The sequence below is a fragment of the Nannospalax galili genome, unplaced genomic scaffold, assembly GCF_000622305.1.
Source record: "Nannospalax galili isolate Female #2095 unplaced genomic scaffold, S.galili_v1.0 scaffold283, whole genome shotgun sequence".
NCBI classification, from domain to species: Eukaryota; Metazoa; Chordata; class Mammalia; order Rodentia; family Spalacidae; genus Nannospalax; species Nannospalax galili.
In genome coordinates, this window is record NW_008350535.1 from 117,896 (window position 1) to 134,569 (window position 16,674).

The following is a 16,674-nucleotide window of genomic DNA, read 5'->3' on the forward strand; positions in this document are numbered from 1 at the left end:
GGAGGAGAGGAAATGTTCTTTCCAGGGACCCAAGTGCAGCTAGAGTGCTCCAGGGAAACAGTGCTCCTGCATCAATGTACACATACACTCGTGAAAAGAGGTTTGATGCTGCAGGTCGAGTTGAGGAAGAGACAGTGGAATGAGGAAGACCAGACCAAGCGCAGAAAGAGATGTGGGAAACGGAGGTTTGTTCACAGGGTCAGAATACCAGCACTATAGGAAGAATAAGAGCACCAGAGCACACTTTTGTTTTGGTTTGAGACAGACTTTTGAGACATAGACTTTTGTTTTGGTTTGAGATATAACTTAGGTTGTCTTCAAACTCTTTATCCTCCTGCCTCTACCTTCGAGAGTTGCGATTACAGGTATAAACACCACACCTGGCTTAGAAGCATATTTTAGATGGTAAGAGTGATAAGAATAATTTATGAACTTATATTTTTATATTTATTTATTTATTTTTGAGACAGCGCCTTACTATATAGCCCTGGCTGGCCTGGAACTTGCTCTATAGACCAGGTTAGCCTCAGACTCATAGAGATCCACCTGCCTCTGCCTCCCTAGGGCTGGGATTAAAGGCCTGGACCACCATGCCTCTTCCCTTATTTTTATTTCTTTTGAGGTAGGATGGCCAGGCTGGCTTTGACATCCCTGCCTCCCTTTTCCAAGGTTTGGAACACTTGGCTTAGAAGCACATTTTGAATGGCACGCAAGGGTGATGAGAGTAATTTATTTTTTTACATTTTTATATTTATTTGCTTATTTAGTTTTTTAGAGGCATGGTCCCTTGTAGCCCAGGTTGGTCCTGCTCCTTCTGGGTGCTAACATAAGAGATGTATGTCACCATTTTTGTTTGAGCAGAGACTAATTTAAAATAATATATTAAAAGTCGAGCATCATGATGCAGGCCTTTAATCCCAGTGATCAGGAGACAGAAGCAGGCATGTGAGTTCAAGGCCAGCCTGGTCTACATAGGGAGTTCCAGGCTATCTGGGGTTACAAGGAGACACTGTCTCAAAAAGACGTGTGTCTCTGTGTGTGTGTATGTATGTGTGTGTGTTAGCCTTTAATCTCAGCCTTTCAGAGGCAGAGGCAGATGGATCTCTATAAGACTGAGGCCAGTCTGGTCTACATATCAAGTTCTAGGTCAGCTGTGGCTACAGGGAGATGCTATCTCAAAAATATCAAATCAATAAATTAATTTAATTAAATAGCATATTGAAAGGTACTTTAAAAAAAATATTTTCATATCATAGCCATTCTCTCTGAGAAGTGAAAATGGCCAAGAGGATTTTTACTTTTGATGCTTAGAAATACATTTTCTAGCATGAATATACATATATACACATATATATGTATACATTACACTTGTTATTGAAAAGAGAGCCAGTAATAGGCAGGTAGCTGCTGCGTACATGCTCGTAATGACCACACTGTAGGAGATATCACTGTGGAAGAGGGATATCTCTGGAATATCACCCCTGCCTCCCATTAACTGCCAAGCCTGATTTTTCTGACACACCTTCCCTTCCCTCCTCCAGGCTAATTCACTTAGAGCTGCAGGGATGTCAAAGTATTTCTGTGAGAAAAAAATAAACCCTATCAAGGAAAGGCACTGCACTACACTGAGAACGTTTAATTGACTCAGTTCTAAAGACTAGGCAGCCGTACTGAGGGTCGGCAAGAGGCACACCAGGAGCTGGCAAAATGAACAGAAGAAAGATAATGGAGCATTGGATTAAATGAGCTAAAAGCCTAAACCTTAGAGGTTAATCTGGAACATTTCCAGAGTCAATTTGTTTACCTTTCCAATCCTTTTGCAGTCTTACTGGACCCCAGCGGAATCAAATCCACACATCAACTAAAACATGCAGGAAAAGGGGAGAAATGGAAGGGAGGCTTTTGCTTTGGCGTTCACTACCTACATTATCCAATTGTCAAAATGCTTTTCTTGCAAGAAGTACAGAAATTATGGCAGGTTAGGTCAGTGAGAATTGGTATCAAATTTGAAGGTAGGACTTATGATTGGTACTGGCTGATCAAGACCTTGGGAAATTATCTTCATGTTTATCTTACAGTGACTTACAATAATTACTGGATTCCAGCAGGTGACGTTTGTGTACTTCTATGTAGCGCTAACCTAAACATTGAGAAAATGAATGCTGAAACCTGAGCAGACTGTAAAGCCATCAGCTGACTATTATAAAGGATCCTTGCTACTAGCTGGCTTGCATGGGTTTTATTTAAATTTCCCTTTGGTTTGCAAACTCAGCATATAGGCCAAACTTTCCATTAACTTTGACAAGTCAAATTTCACTCCTCTATCATGTGTACTTACAGCCCTGATTTTTATGGGAGGTCATTTGTGCAGAAAGCCAAGATAAAGTGTGGCTGATGAAGGGCCGGTGTTTGTATTTTCCAGGCATCTTTGGATATACAGGAATTCTTTCGCTGTTGTGAAAAGCCCCCTTTCATCTTCGTTATTTATGGAGGAATGCTGGGGGAGAATTTGCAATTCCTTCACTCCTCCAAATACAGATTTTACTGTTGTCCTATAAGGTGAGACTGATCAACATGCACCAAAGGACATTTTAACACATAAAATAATCCCTCAGCATCACATTTCAAACTATCATTGGCTTCTCGGGAACCCACCAAGTGTATTTTTCTGGGTTCCTCTACCAAATCTACTTTTCCTAATTTTGATAGCAAACAGCAATTTGTCACAGATATGTACATAAGAGGCTTTCTTTCTCCTCCTCTGATAAATGCTTATTACAGACCTTCTCTTTCTTCTTTTCCTACTACAAATCTTTTACTGGGTTGAAAAAGCATGTATTGAACAATAGACATAGCAACCATTCTTTACATCAAATGAATAGAACCATAAAAGCCACAGTCCACAGACTAACTGAATAAGCTAACTTAACAAATGCCTGTATGTGTTAACCAACTGGGAGGTCTCTTTATAGTATTTTCTTTTGGGAAATATACTTTAACTGAACCAAAGGACATAAAAATAAATACAATGGAATGCCAAATTATCATCTTTTAGTATGAAATGACTTAACTTGGGCAATGTTTGAGGCTGATTGATGCTGGAAGTGCGATGTAGAATCATTGATCTTTTAATGAGCATAAAACCTCAAAGGGAAGAAGCAAAATTCTAGTGTTTTGCTGTTGACACTAAGTTGATTTTATATATTAAGCTTAGAAATATTGAGGCTGTGCTGTCGTTATTATGATTTGGGGTAAATACATCCAAATGTTTTCACGTATACCCTGGTCTAAATGGGAAACGTGCTTGCTCTGGTCAACATCTGGAGCATTCAGTGTTTGCTAAGCACATGATTAAAGATGTTTTTATAATTAAATTCTCATGGTGCTTGATTTTTTAATTATTAAAATCTCAAACACACATCGTGTATTAGCCCCACATAGCCATCATTCAGATTCGACAACCATCAGTGTTTTCCTTCTCTTTTCTGTCTTTTTCCTTAACTATAAAAGCAATTCCTGGGCCTGGGGATCTAGCTCAGTGGTAGACAGCTTTCCCAGCAAACATGAGGCCCTTAGCTTGGGGGGCGGGGCAAGGACACCAAATAATAAAAAAGACCAAAAAAAAAAAAAAATAAAAAATCCCCTCAAACAAGGCAACCATAAAAGCAATTCCCAAATGCTAAATGCCATGTGGTTTCATTCTTCCATGCATGACACATCTCCTGAACCTTTACATCACTATAAGTCATCGTCTCATATTACAAAATAGGAGTAAACAATCTTTGGTATAACTAATTAAGTGTAGTAAAACTGTTTTCTAAGAAATACCTCAGGGGAAGGGCACCCGGGCGTGAAGACGTAAACATCTCCTTGGAGAGCATCTTATCCGGTGTAGTTTTCTTCTCAGGGTCAATTTAACTAAAAAAAAAAGAGAAACAGTAAGAGCAATTTAAAAATGAATGCTCATAGTATCCAGAGGACATGAAAGTATATTTGCAGGAAGACTATATTCATATATAGGATTATGCCATAAATGAATGACGGGGAAGCCTAGGCACACAAGGGTTATTCCTAACAGTGTTAGCAGTAAAAACTCAAGGGCACCATCCTTTTCTGTTTATATGGTTTCTTCCAAAATGTTCTCAGACTTTGAATTTTATTTAGTGAGTTAATAGTAAACTTTACAGAATGTTGCCCAGGGTGTTGTGGATTTTGGATTGAGTAGCAATGGCTATAAACAATAGGAAAGGACTTGCTGACTTAGAATTGTTTTCTTATTTATGTAAAAAAGGACAATCTGGGGTAGGGGGGTGCGGGGTGTCTTCATCTGAAATAACCTCAGAACAATCACACTTCTCACTAATTAAAGGCAGCATCTGACTTTATAGTTAGTTATGCACAATCTCTTTTCTAACTGAAGAACCTTTTTGTCAATTAATAGTGTCAGACTTGAATGGAGCCATTACCATCTTTCTGTTGAAACTTGAATCTACAGTCTTGTGTGCCTGAGAACTTCTAAAGGCTATCATCCTTGAAAAAGCTGTCAAGTTCATAAATATTTTATATCTTGACCATACAACTTTTAATATTATGGTCTTCATAAGTACCATAATAATAAAAACTATCTTACGTAGTTATATAACCAGAAATGCCAACAGTGGACTAGCTTTATGAATTCATCTTATCATATTGTGATTGACAGAATGCTAATTAGTTCACGGGACCCTCTTCTAGTTAGCAAAAGGCACTTTTGATAAACTTCTTTGGATTTTGCATTTTACCTAAAAACCTAGGTTCACTAACCTCTATCATGAATAGATCAACGTTTCCACTTCTTTTTACTTGGAAGGATAACATACGATAATTTAAAGATAGATTGTCTTAGTAAACTATTTATCAATATTTTAAAGTGTAGCTGCTCTTTAAAAATACCCAAGTAATACCTCTCACAAGATAGTTAGGATATGCCAGAAATCTTGCACATTTCTCTCGATACTGTAATGCAAACACACCTAAGTCATTTTCAGTGTACATACAAACAGGCATACAAACGTTATCTGGCACAGTTGTTTCAAAGACCTACCTGGTTGCTGTCCATTGATAAAAAGAAGGCACATTATAAAAATGAAAAATACACAAAAAAAATGTTGAAATCTCATCTCTTTCTTTCTCTTTCTTTCTTTCTTTCTTTCTTTCTTTTTCTTTCTTCTTTCTTCCTTCCTTTCTTTCTTTCTTTCTTCTTTCTTTCTTTCTCTCTCTCTCTTTCTCTCTCTCTCTCTCTCTCTCTCCCTCTCTTTCTTTCTTTTTCCCTCCTGTCACACACAAGTGGAGCGATAGCTTTCCAAAATAAGCAACCTGTAAATAGTCTGAGCAGTATCTGTGTGGCTCTCTTCACATGCTAAGGACAGACCTCAGAGAGTGGCCAGCTGCGTTTTCCAGGAGAGGTTAATGATCAAGTCAGACAGGGCGGCTGGTGTGCTGCACTGTGGTCAGAGCGCCCCTGGCCTTAAATCCCTCCTCCACTCCTCTCCTCTCCTCCCGCCACTCCCATTTATTTCCATAAGTAAATATTGCTGAAATAGACCATTCAGGCATGCAGTCACTTCAGTGGGAAGTCTCCTCTGTAAATCTCCAAGGAAAGTGACTGCAATTCAATCTGGTTATGGAGAAATATGTAAAAGAAGACCTGCTGCCTCCTCCTCTCGCTATTTGCATCTGTTTAAACTTTGCATTGCCCATATTGGCCCCACATGCTGAAACTGCTGGAAATGACAGGAAGTCTCTCTTTTGTCCTTTTGCAGGAGGAATTCTGAAGCTCTAACTTAAGACTCCTAAAAGCTTTGTGCAGACCATGTGTTGAAATGCTTTATCGTTTCCCAAATCTACTACAAAGTGTTGCCTATTCGCATATCTTCAAATGGCTTAATTTGTCTGGGTTTCCATCACTAGAGTCTTGAAGTTTAGAATGTTCTAAAATAAATGTGAAGAATGTTTATATTTTCATTTAAGTGTAATTTAAAAAGTAATGGAGATCATTTTCATCTGCAAACATCCAGGATTTTTCAAAAGAGACTTCAGGCAAGCCACAAACTCATGGAATCTGTGCTGTTATAAATTTATATGTGATAGGATATCAAACATCTCAGTTACAGAAACCAAACTGGACATGGACAGAGAATTTTCTAGTTCATCTCCATACGAAGTTAGAAGAAACAAAGGAGCTAGTTTTGTCTTGCATGCCCCCCCACACACTCACACACACCAAGATCTCTCCTTTATATATAATAAATATCTGTTTTATGATAATTGTTGTAATTATTGTGAGCTGGATGGACATGTAGCACTACTCTGAAATACACGCAGAGCCAAGAGAGCTGACCTAAAGCATGTGTGAATTATTATGAGCTACCAAGAATTTGTTATAGTAGGCTTCTTTTTTTGTTTTATTTATTTTTAATATTTTTTTTTCTATTTCATGTGAATGGGTGTATTACCTATATGTATAGCAATGCACTTGTGTCATATAATCCCCGTGGAGGAGAGAAGAAAGCGTCAGATCCCCTGGAACTGAGGTTAACAGCTGGGATTTGAACTTGGTTCTTCTGCAAGAACAGTCAAGTGTTTTTAACCGTTGAGCCATCTCTCAAGCCCCTATAGTTGGTTTCTTTAGATTCATGTGGATGGCACATACAATCTTGGGCTTCCTAACATTTAAAATTCATGTCCAATTTGTCTTGATTTTACAGGTATGTCTGTGAAGCTTCCTTGCCTGCCTAGTTTTACATTGCAATTTATACAGAAATTCGTAAAAAATCTCTTACTAAGAAGATGTGCTGTTTGGGGGGCAAAAGCATATTGAGGCATACTGCTTTGCTGTGCTGCTAATTGCTGTTAATTGTTAATTTTTCCACAAAGTCAGTTGAACTCATGAGGTTTTTTGTTTGTTTGGTTTGGTTTTAGTTTTGGTCTTTTTGAGACAGGATCTCCCTGTAGCACCAGCTGACCTGGAATGTACTATGTAGATCAGGCTGGCCTCGAAATCACAGAGATTTGCCTGCCTCTGCCTCCCAAGTGCTGGGATTAAAAGTGTGTGCCACCATGCCTGGCTGAACTCAGGGGTTTGGACACTTAATGGTGCTTTGTGAAGAGCCAAGAGCTTGTACAGATTTTTAAGCTCCCCAGCTTTTGTTTTTGTTGTTCCTTCATTACCCAACCTTTTCAGTATAGCAGGCCTGAAAATAGCTAGCTAAAAGAGTGAGATTTTAAATTAAGTAAACCAATAGGAGACAAATATAGATTTTAGCTCTGTAACTGCAGATCATTTTAAGTCTGTTCAAAGGTGTAGTACAGAGTCTTTTTGTAAGTAAAAAATGATCTCCAGACAGCAAATGTTGATTAAAAATTTTGTATTTTATTATTAGATGATCAACAATGAACTTCTAAACCAGACATGGTAGCTCACACCTCCAATCTCATTACTCTGAAGGCTGAGATGGGAAGATCCCTGAAGATCAAGGCAGTTTCAGGCCAGCCTGGGTTACGGAGTAAGTCTCTGTTTTTACTGGAGAAATGAGTTCCCTTTCATGGGTTTTTAGTCTTGTTAATAAAAGAATTTAAAACAGGCTCTAAAGGAAGCTTGAGGACAGTTTTATTAGCGTTTGAGAGAAAAACAACAGAACAAACTATAAATCTGGGCAGCTGCCCAGAGGATGAAGATAGAAGGAGAGAAAAAGCCATGCTGTTTGTAGGTAGCCACATTGTGGATGGTGGGGTAGCTTCAGAGAATGAGTTGCAAAGCCTAGTGTGTCAAGGAAAACACGTCCAGACTTTGGCTAATGCCTGAAAGAACAAGATAGAAAGAAGAAAAGGGGAAAGTCATACTTTTCTGAGCTCAAGGTGGTAGTAAGTAACTCAGACAAGTAGGCGGGTGACAGTCCTAGGAGATGGAAGCTGTGCAGGCAATTGCGTGGGGAAGGGTTTCTGGGAAGGATAGGTACATCATCTCCTTAAGGGGGCAATGAATCTTTTCATCTCTTTAGCATGGCTTTAGGTGAGTCAGACTTCCTAAGGGTGGTCTCTTGGGCAGGTAACTGACAGGCTCAGCTGAACTTACTCTAAAGAGAGGAGACAAAGTATGTAATGTTCTAATCTTTGGAGCAGATCAGAATGTTATGTCTCCACCAGGGCCAGAGGTAGATTCTGTTCTCTCCCTTAATGCCTTAATAGAGGAATGACATCCATCCTCAGTGGCCTCCAAGACAACTGAATGCTATTTCAAAAAGAACAAAGTAGGGACTGTGAGATGGCTTAATGAGTAAAGGTGCTTGCTGCCAGGCCTGATGAGCTGAGTTTCATCCCCAGGACCCACACAGTAAGAAGAGAGAACCAATTCCTGTAAGCTGTTCTCTTAACCTCTAAACACACACACACACACACACACACACACACACATACAAGAAATGTAAAAAAAAAAATTTAAAAATTTTGTATGGCTCAGTGGTTAAAAGCACTGGTTGCTCTTGCAGAGAACCTGGGTTTGAATCCCAGTACCCACAAGGCAGACAACGGTCAGTAATTTCAGTTCTAGGGGATTCAGTACCTTTTTCTGTCCTCTATAGGGATTGCATAACACAAGTGCACTTACACACATGCAGCCAGTACACATATACACATAAAATATATAATATTTTTTTAAAAAAGAAAGAAGAGAAAGAGTAGCACTGGGTGTGGTGGTGCAGGCCTTTAGTTCCTGTACTCAGGAGGCAGAGGCAGGTGGATCTCTGTGAGTCTGAGACCATCCTGGTCTACATAGTGACCCTGTTTTGAAAAAGGAAAAAAAAAAGGAGAGGAGAGGTTATGCTTTTCTGAAAAATTCAGAAAAGGAGGCAGACTTATGGAAAGCTCTGGTCCATAAGCACTGCAGTAGGGGACAAGAATTTTGGCTCCAAAATGTTCATCCTTTCTTTAACACATTAAGTATTTTGCCAATCTCTTTAGTATGACTTAAGGTGAACCTGCCTTCCAGGTGTTTGACCCTTAAAACTGGAAAGTTGGAGCTGGGCATGGTGGCGCATGCCTTTAATCCCAGCACTTGGGAGGCAGAGGCAGGCGGATCTCTGTGAGTTCAAGGCCAGCCTGGTCTACATAGTGAGTTCCAGGACAGCTGGGGCTACAGGGAGACCCTGTCTCAAAAACAAAAAACTGGAAGGTTGGCTCTTCATCCTAGCCAGAGATCTTATTCTCTTGACCAGTTTTCTTTAAGGGGCTTTCTTCCTGGTGTTAACAAGATCATACGTGTGTGCCACCATGCCCAGCTAACTACTTGGTTTTCTGTTGGTGGAATTACTAAGCTTTAGCGAAGCTATACATTACACTTATGAAAAGTTAGGCATTTATTTATATATTTTAAATTATTCTTAAAAAAAAAAACACCACACTACCGGCGGGCTAGAGAGATGGCTCAGCGGTTAAGAACACTGACTGTTCTTGCAGAAGACCCAGGTTCGAATCCCAGCACCCACATGACACTGTCATGACAGTTACCTAACTGTCCGTAGGTAACTCCAGTTCCGGGGATCCGACAGCCTCTTCTGTGCTCCGTGGGCATTGTATGACAAGGGTGCACTTACCTACACGCAAGCAGTACACACATACACATAAGATAAAAATAATAAATAAAGCTGGGTGTGGTGGCACATACCTGTAATCCCAGCACTTGGGAGGCAGAGGCAGGCGGATCTCTCTGAGTTCAAGGCCGGCCTGGTCTACATAGTGAGTTCCAGGACAGCTGGGGCTACAGAGGAGACCCTGTCTCAAAAAGACCAAAAATAAATAAATAAATAAATAAATAAATAAACAAATAAATAAATAAATAAGTATTAAAAAAAACATTACCACACCCAGCTTAAGCAGTTATTTTTTCCACATACAATAATAAAATGCTTATAGTTGATGGACAAACTGGAGTGCCAAACACTGAGAGGACAATGACATATGACCCAGGATTTTTTGTGACTGTGAGCCAACAGCAGCAGTAAATCATTTAGCTTAGCATTGAATTACCAGGTGTGGAGAAATCTCGGCAGAAAAGTGTTAAGTCAGAACAATGTAAGTGCTTCTGTAAATAACACTCAGCATATGACTGTATGAAAATGATGCATCTTTGTGGAACAGTAACTTGCCTTCCACACTATTGCCAACCCAGGTCAGCCTCCCTTGAGTGAGCCGAGAAAACACTGTCCCTCTGGGCCAGGTACTGAGTTAAGTGTATTTCACACATTATTTCACAGAATCCACCCAAAACACAGGGGTATCATTCTACCCCGCAGCCAGATGAGGAAAAACTGACAGCTAGGGAAGGGGAGTGGACAGGATTCAAATTCTATGACCCAAGTTCTCATCCATTCTGTTTGATTTCACTCTATAAAGCACAAATTCCAGTTTTTACTAAAAAAGTACCTTATTCAGCACTCAGGAGGTAGAGGCAGGCGGATCTCTGTGAGTTCAAGGCCAGTCTGGTCTACACAGTGAGTTCCAGGCCAGCTGGTGCTACAGGGAGACCCTGTCTCAAAAAGACAAAAAAAAGGAAAATTAAAAAAGAAAGTATATGTCTGGATGGAAAACGGGTTCAGTTCCCAATACCCACATCAGGCAACTCATAACTGTCTGTAACTCCATCTCCAGGGTATTGAGGGACCTCTCTGGCCTCTGAGGGCTTCAGGCACAAACATGGTACACATACATCCAGGTAAGCACCTATACACACTACACACATAAAATATTTTTTTTTTTTTTTTTTTTTTTTTTACTTTCTGAGACAGGGTCTCACTGTGTAGTTCTGACTGGCCTGAATTCACTATGTAGATTAGGCTGGCCTTGAACTCACAGATCTGCCTGCCTCTGCCTCTTCAGGGCCAGGATCACAGGCATGTACCATTACACCTGAGTGGTTTCCCAGATGTTCATTAAATGTATGTCCATTAAATTTTATTCGGTTAGTGAAAGTTTCATATACAATATTGAGGTTTCCTGATCCTTCCAACTGAGGTAGTTTTAATTCTGTGCTGAGGATCTGGTTTCCTGTTATCATAGCCTTTTCACCAACATGGTACTTAACCCCTCCCTTGTGGGCTGTAATGCATTTTGTCTGTTCTACAGTTTCTTGAGGAGATTTGCACTCCTTCAGATATGCAGACTCCTTGGTCAGAGACTTGTCCTTTCATCACCAGAGCCCAGAACTGGTAGACGCATATTCAAATGAATGGGGTGTGGAAACTAGGAGATCTTTTTAAACATGTCCATGAGCAATCAAAAGCACCATGACATCAGAAGGGGATATTTGAATTATAAAAATAAGAAATTAATGAACACTTGGAAAGTATTTACTTGGAAAAAAAGTGACCAAAATGTCAGAAATTAACTGAGCAAGATATTAGGATGGCAATTTATAAAGCTCACCATAAATAAGGACAGAAACTGGACAATCTTCAAGTCTTAAGAGCTGTGCAGGGGTTGGAAAGATGGCTCAGTGTTTAAGAGCACAGACTATTCTTGAAGAGGATCCAGGTTAGGTTCCCGGCACCCACATGGTGGTAACAACCATCCATAACTCTAGTTCCAGGGGATCTGACACCCTCTTCTGACCTCTGGAAGCAGTGCACAACTGCACAACATGGGTACACTTACATATATGCAGGCAATACATATATACATAAAATAAACAAAAGCCAGGCACGGTGGTGCACACCTTTAATCCCATCACTTGGGAGGAGAGGCAGGCAGATCTCTGTGAGTTCAAGGCCAGCCTGATCTCCATAGTGAATCCAGGCCAGCTGGGGCTACAGAGAGACCCTGTCTCAAAAAGATTGAAAAAAAAAAAAAAAGGACTATGCTATGTGACTGTGATTTTCTAGCTTGGGAGTTAGTTACCTCCAAAGACTATAAGCTGCATGAAGGTAGTGATTTCCATCTCTTCCTCCCTTCCTTCTCTTCCTTCCTTCCTTCCTTCCTTCTTTCCTTCCTTCCTTCCTTCCTTCCTTCCTTCCTTCCCTTTTCATTGAAACGGGGTCTATATATATACACAAAACCCTGGCTAACCTGGAACTTACTATGTAGATCAATATGACCTCAAACTTCTTTGATCCTGCCTTTGCCTCCTAGGTGACAAAATAAATTACAGGAATGTACCACCATGCCAGACTCTTCTGTGTTCTTTTTCTTTTCATTTAATTTATTTACTTTAGTTTTATGTGTTTGAGTGTTTACCTGCATATATATAACTGCATCTGTGTCTTACAGTGCCTGAGGAGGTAGAAAAGGGCATAGAATTCCCTGGACTGGCTTTAGGGACCATTGTTGCCACCATTTGGCTGCTGGGAATTGAACCCAGGTCCTCTGCAAGAGCAACCACTGGTCTTAACTGCTGAGCCATTTCTCCAGTTCCCTCTTCTGTTTTCTTCTGTCTATATTTTCAGTATCTTATTGTTCAAAAAATGAAGTAGTGAAATTCTACTCCATATATATATACTGGTATAAAGAAACAGTTCTTAACCCAGATGTGGTGGTGCACACAGAGGCAGGCAAGATTGCTGTGAGCCTGAGGCCAGCCTGGGCTCACATAGTGAGTTCAAGGCCAGCTGGGGCTACATAATGAGACCCAATCTAAAACAAAACAAAACAGAAAACCAACCAACCGAACAAAAAAGCATATTTTATCTGGATCTGGTGTGTACACCTATAATCCTGGGAAACTGAGGTAGGAAGATTACTTTGAGTTCCAGACCAGCCTGGGCTACTGAGTGAAACTATCTCAAAAATATAAAGCTATCCAGGTGTGACCTTTAATTCCAGCATTTGGGAGGCAGAGGCAGATGGACCTCTCTGAGTTCACAGCCAACATTTTCTACACAGAAAATTCTAGGCCACCCAGAGCTCCACATAGTGAGACCTTGACTCAAAAAGACAAAACCAACCAACCAACCAACCAAACAGGAATGACGATAACAGCAACAAAAAAACTAAAGCAAATACCAAAAACCAAACAAAACCGAACAAAAATCAGTAGCAGATGCTAATAGTTGGATTTCCTCTGGATTCTTGGTTGATGTACCTTTCTCTCTGTGTGGTGGGATTAGTTTCTGCTCACAGATGGAAACAATTTAAAACTAACCCTGGTAGGGACAGAACTCGGCTTACTGTACCTGCAGAGCGTTTCTATCTGACAGTTGTCCACGTAGGTGGTGCCCTTACAGCTACCCAACACCTTCTGGGATTTGCCCATGGCCATCTTTTCTGATCTCCCATTTCTCTATTTTTTCTGTTTTCTAACTCTTGGATTTCAGAGCAGTACACTGATTGATCTAGTTCAGGTGCATCTTTCTTTTGTTCCTTCATTCTAGTTTGACCTCTTCTGACTCTAAACTAATCCAATGTTTTTAGTTCTTCTTCCTGACATTAGTCCCACTAAGCCTACCTTAATTTTCTGAGGCAAGGTCTTCCTCCTGTAGCCCCAGCTAGCCTGAAACTTACTATGTAGACCAGGCTGGTCTTGAACTCAGAGATCTACCTGTCCCTGCTTCCCAAGTGCTGGGATCAAAAGCCTGTGCTACCATGGCTGGCTCTTAATTTTCTTTCTTTTTTTTTTTTTTGGGTCTTTTTGAAACAGGGTTTCCCTGTAGCCCCAGCTGGCCTGGAACTCACTATGTAGACTAGGCTGGCCTGGAACTCACAGAGATCCACCTGCCTCTGCCTCCCAAGTGCTAGGATTAAAGGTATGCACCACCATGCCCGGTGATCTTAATTTTCTTTTCTTTTCTTTTTTTTTTTTGTCTTTTTGAGACAGGGTCTCCTTGTAGCTCCAGCTGTCCTGGAACTCACTATGTAGAACAGGCTGGCCTTGAACTCACAAAGATCCACCTGCCTCTGCCTCCCAAGTGCTGGAATTAAAGGCGTGCGCCACCACTCCCGGCCTTAATTTTCTTTTAAAAAATTTCTCCTCTGATTATTATTATTATTATTATTATGTGTATGGTGCATGATGCATATGTGTGGGCACATGTGCCAAGGTTCATGTATGGAGGTCAGAAGCCAGCTGGTGGAGTTGGTTCTCTCCTACTTTTTTTGTTTTGTTTTGTTTTATTTATCTTTTTGAGATGAGGTCTCCCTGTAACCCCAGCTGGCCTGGAACTCACTATGTGGACCAGGCTGGCCTTGAACTCAGAGATCTGCCTGCCTCTGCCTGAGTGCTGGGACTAAAGGCCTGGACCACCATACCCCGGCACAGTTTGAGGTTTTTACGAGGACACAAACTACATGTGGATGGTCTGCCTCTGCCTCCCAAGTGCTATGATCAAGGGCTGGGCCACCACGACCGGCTCTCCTACTTTTATGTGGGTTCTAAGAATTGAACTCAGGTCACTAGGCTTTGTGCAGTAAGTGCCTTTACCCTTTGTTGGAGCCATCTCATAGGCAACCCCCCAACCTACCTTACTTTTCTACTGACATTCTTAGGTCACAAATAAGACTGAGGAGGAAGCTAACAACCAAACTTATAGAAAGTAGGATAAATAAATAAAAAACGATAAGTTTTGAAAACTTGTGTGACCAAAATTGACATTCTCCCCACTTAGAGGAAAAGTTGAGTTAGACATGTCAGAGATATTAAATGTATAAAATTAGAGTATCCAGTGTGATAAAAACATTTACTCAGTACAATACTCCCTCAAAAATTTTCCCAGGATCTTCTTGGACACATGTGCTGGCTGAAAAAACATTACTGATCATAAATGCTCCATCAAGCTAATATCTGAGCCAAAACATATATTTTCACAAGCGCCTATAACTCCCCAAAAGGCACATGATTTTGAGAGTATGACTATCTTCCTAACCCTCATATGTCTGGCAAACCTGACAAAAATAATATAGTCCACGGACATAAAGACTGTCATCTTTGTCACATACAAAAATAATAGAGGAACGCCTGGGAGATAGATGGCTTAATAATCAAGAGCACTGGCTGCTCTTGCAGAGGACTTAGATTTGTTTCCCAGCATCCTTGAGGTGGCTAACTTCAGTTCCAGAAGATGTGATGCCCTCTTCTGGCTTCTGTGGGCACTGCACACATGGGATACACCTAGATATATTCAGACAAAACACTCATACACATAAAATAAAAACAAACTATTTTAAAAAAGAATAGAGGCAGTAACATATGTGGAACACTCAAGGTGATTCAGATCCAGTCAAGTGAGCGAGAATGACAACCAAGTGGCACCGGGAAGATCTTTTGTTACTATGATACAGTCCAAGGGAGACTAGTAATCTGTACATAATACTCTAATGAGGGACATATTAGATTAAAAACCATTCCATTGGAATGGGAAAGATAGTTCAGTTGGTAAAATGCTTGTTGCACAAGCATGAGGATCTGAGTTTGGATCCACAGCACCCATGTACAAAGCTGGGTGCAGCCACATGCACCTGTAATCCTAGCATTGGGGATGTGGAGACAGGAGGATCCCTGGGGCTTGCTGGTCCTCCAGTCTAGATGATTAGCGAGTCCCAGGTTCAGTGAAGAGACCTGTCTCAAAAAGTAAGATGGTAGCCAAGCATGGTGGAACATGCCTTTAAGCCCCAGTACTTGGGAGGCAGGGGCAGGTGCATCTCTGTGAGTTCAAGGCCAGCCTGGCCTATATAGTAAGTCCCAGGACAGCTGGGGCTACCGAGAGACCCTGTCTCAAAAAGACCAAAAGACACTAAAAATTGTCTTCTGGCCTCCACAAATGCACAGACATTTGCACCTACACACCCACCCCCCACCACCACCCCCACACAAACTCATTCCAAAGTCTAAAAGAGAATCTACTTCATAATATTTCTCTCTGAAAATAGATGAAGCACATTTGGGTCTGCCCTGACCTCTTCTACTTGTGAACTTGTTTTTGTGTTTATCGTGTCAAAAACAGTCTCAGGAATTTTGACCATAAACTCAAGTCACTCCTAGGCAATAATGATCATTTATTGGATAAACTACATAAGATATAAAACTGCTAATAAATTGTGTTGGAATTCCACAGGAGCATAATTAAGGAGCCATGGATTTTTTTTTTTTTTTTTTTTTTGGCGGTCTTTTTGAGACAGGGTCTCCCTGTAGCCCCAGCGGCCTGGAAATCACTATGTAGACCAGGCTGGCCTTGAACTCACAGATATCTGCCTGTCTCTGCCTTTCAAGTTCTGGGACTAAAGGTGTGCACCACCATACCCGGCCTGAGAGGCATGGAATTTTTAATCTTTGTTGAACTATGGAGACTAAAAGTCCTAGAGTTTAACATTAAGCAGACAGCAGGAACACTGAATCCCCAGCTTGGTGATTTTGCTCCTGACCCAAAGTGAAAGTAGTTGGGTGTAATAGAAGTAACATGGACTCAGGGGCCAACTCTTCTGTCACTAAGTCATTTGGCTTTGGTAAAAATTAATTAGGGGCTGGGGAGATGGCTCAGTGCTTAAGAACACTGTTCTTGCAGAAGACCTGTGTTCAAATCCCAGCACCCACATGGCAGCTAACAACTGTCCGTAACTCCAGTTCCAGGGGATCTGACACCTTCTTCTGACTTCTGCGGGCATTGTACAACAGGGGTGTACTTACATACATGTAGGTAATACACACATACACATAAA

At 40.8% G+C, this 16,674-nt stretch overlaps 1 protein-coding gene across 1 annotated transcript; it reads right to left on the reverse strand.

Annotated features, from left to right (window-relative positions):
• Nucleotides 1-3,829: 3,829 nt before the first annotated feature.
• Apela (apelin receptor early endogenous ligand) lies at nt 3,830-5,159 on the reverse strand. The gene is made up of 2 exons (XM_008847796.1): nt 5,084-5,159; nt 3,830-3,918 (listed from the first exon to the last, which is right to left on the reverse strand). Exons 1-2 carry the CDS (start codon nt 5,157-5,159, stop codon nt 3,830-3,832), a joined length of 165 nt encoding a protein of 54 aa, XP_008846018.1.
• Nucleotides 5,160-16,674: the final 11,515 nt, after the last annotated feature.

Bases quoted from the DNA above. Each gene is read 5' to 3' on its own strand.
- Apela (XM_008847796.1), bottom strand. From the start codon at position 5,159: ATGAGATTTCAACATTTTTTTTGTGTATTTTTCATTTTTATAATGTGC. The intron at 3,919-5,083 runs GTAGGTCTTTGA...TTTTTTTTTTAG, and splicing joins TATCAATGGACAGCAACCAG to TTAAATTGACCCTGAGAAGA.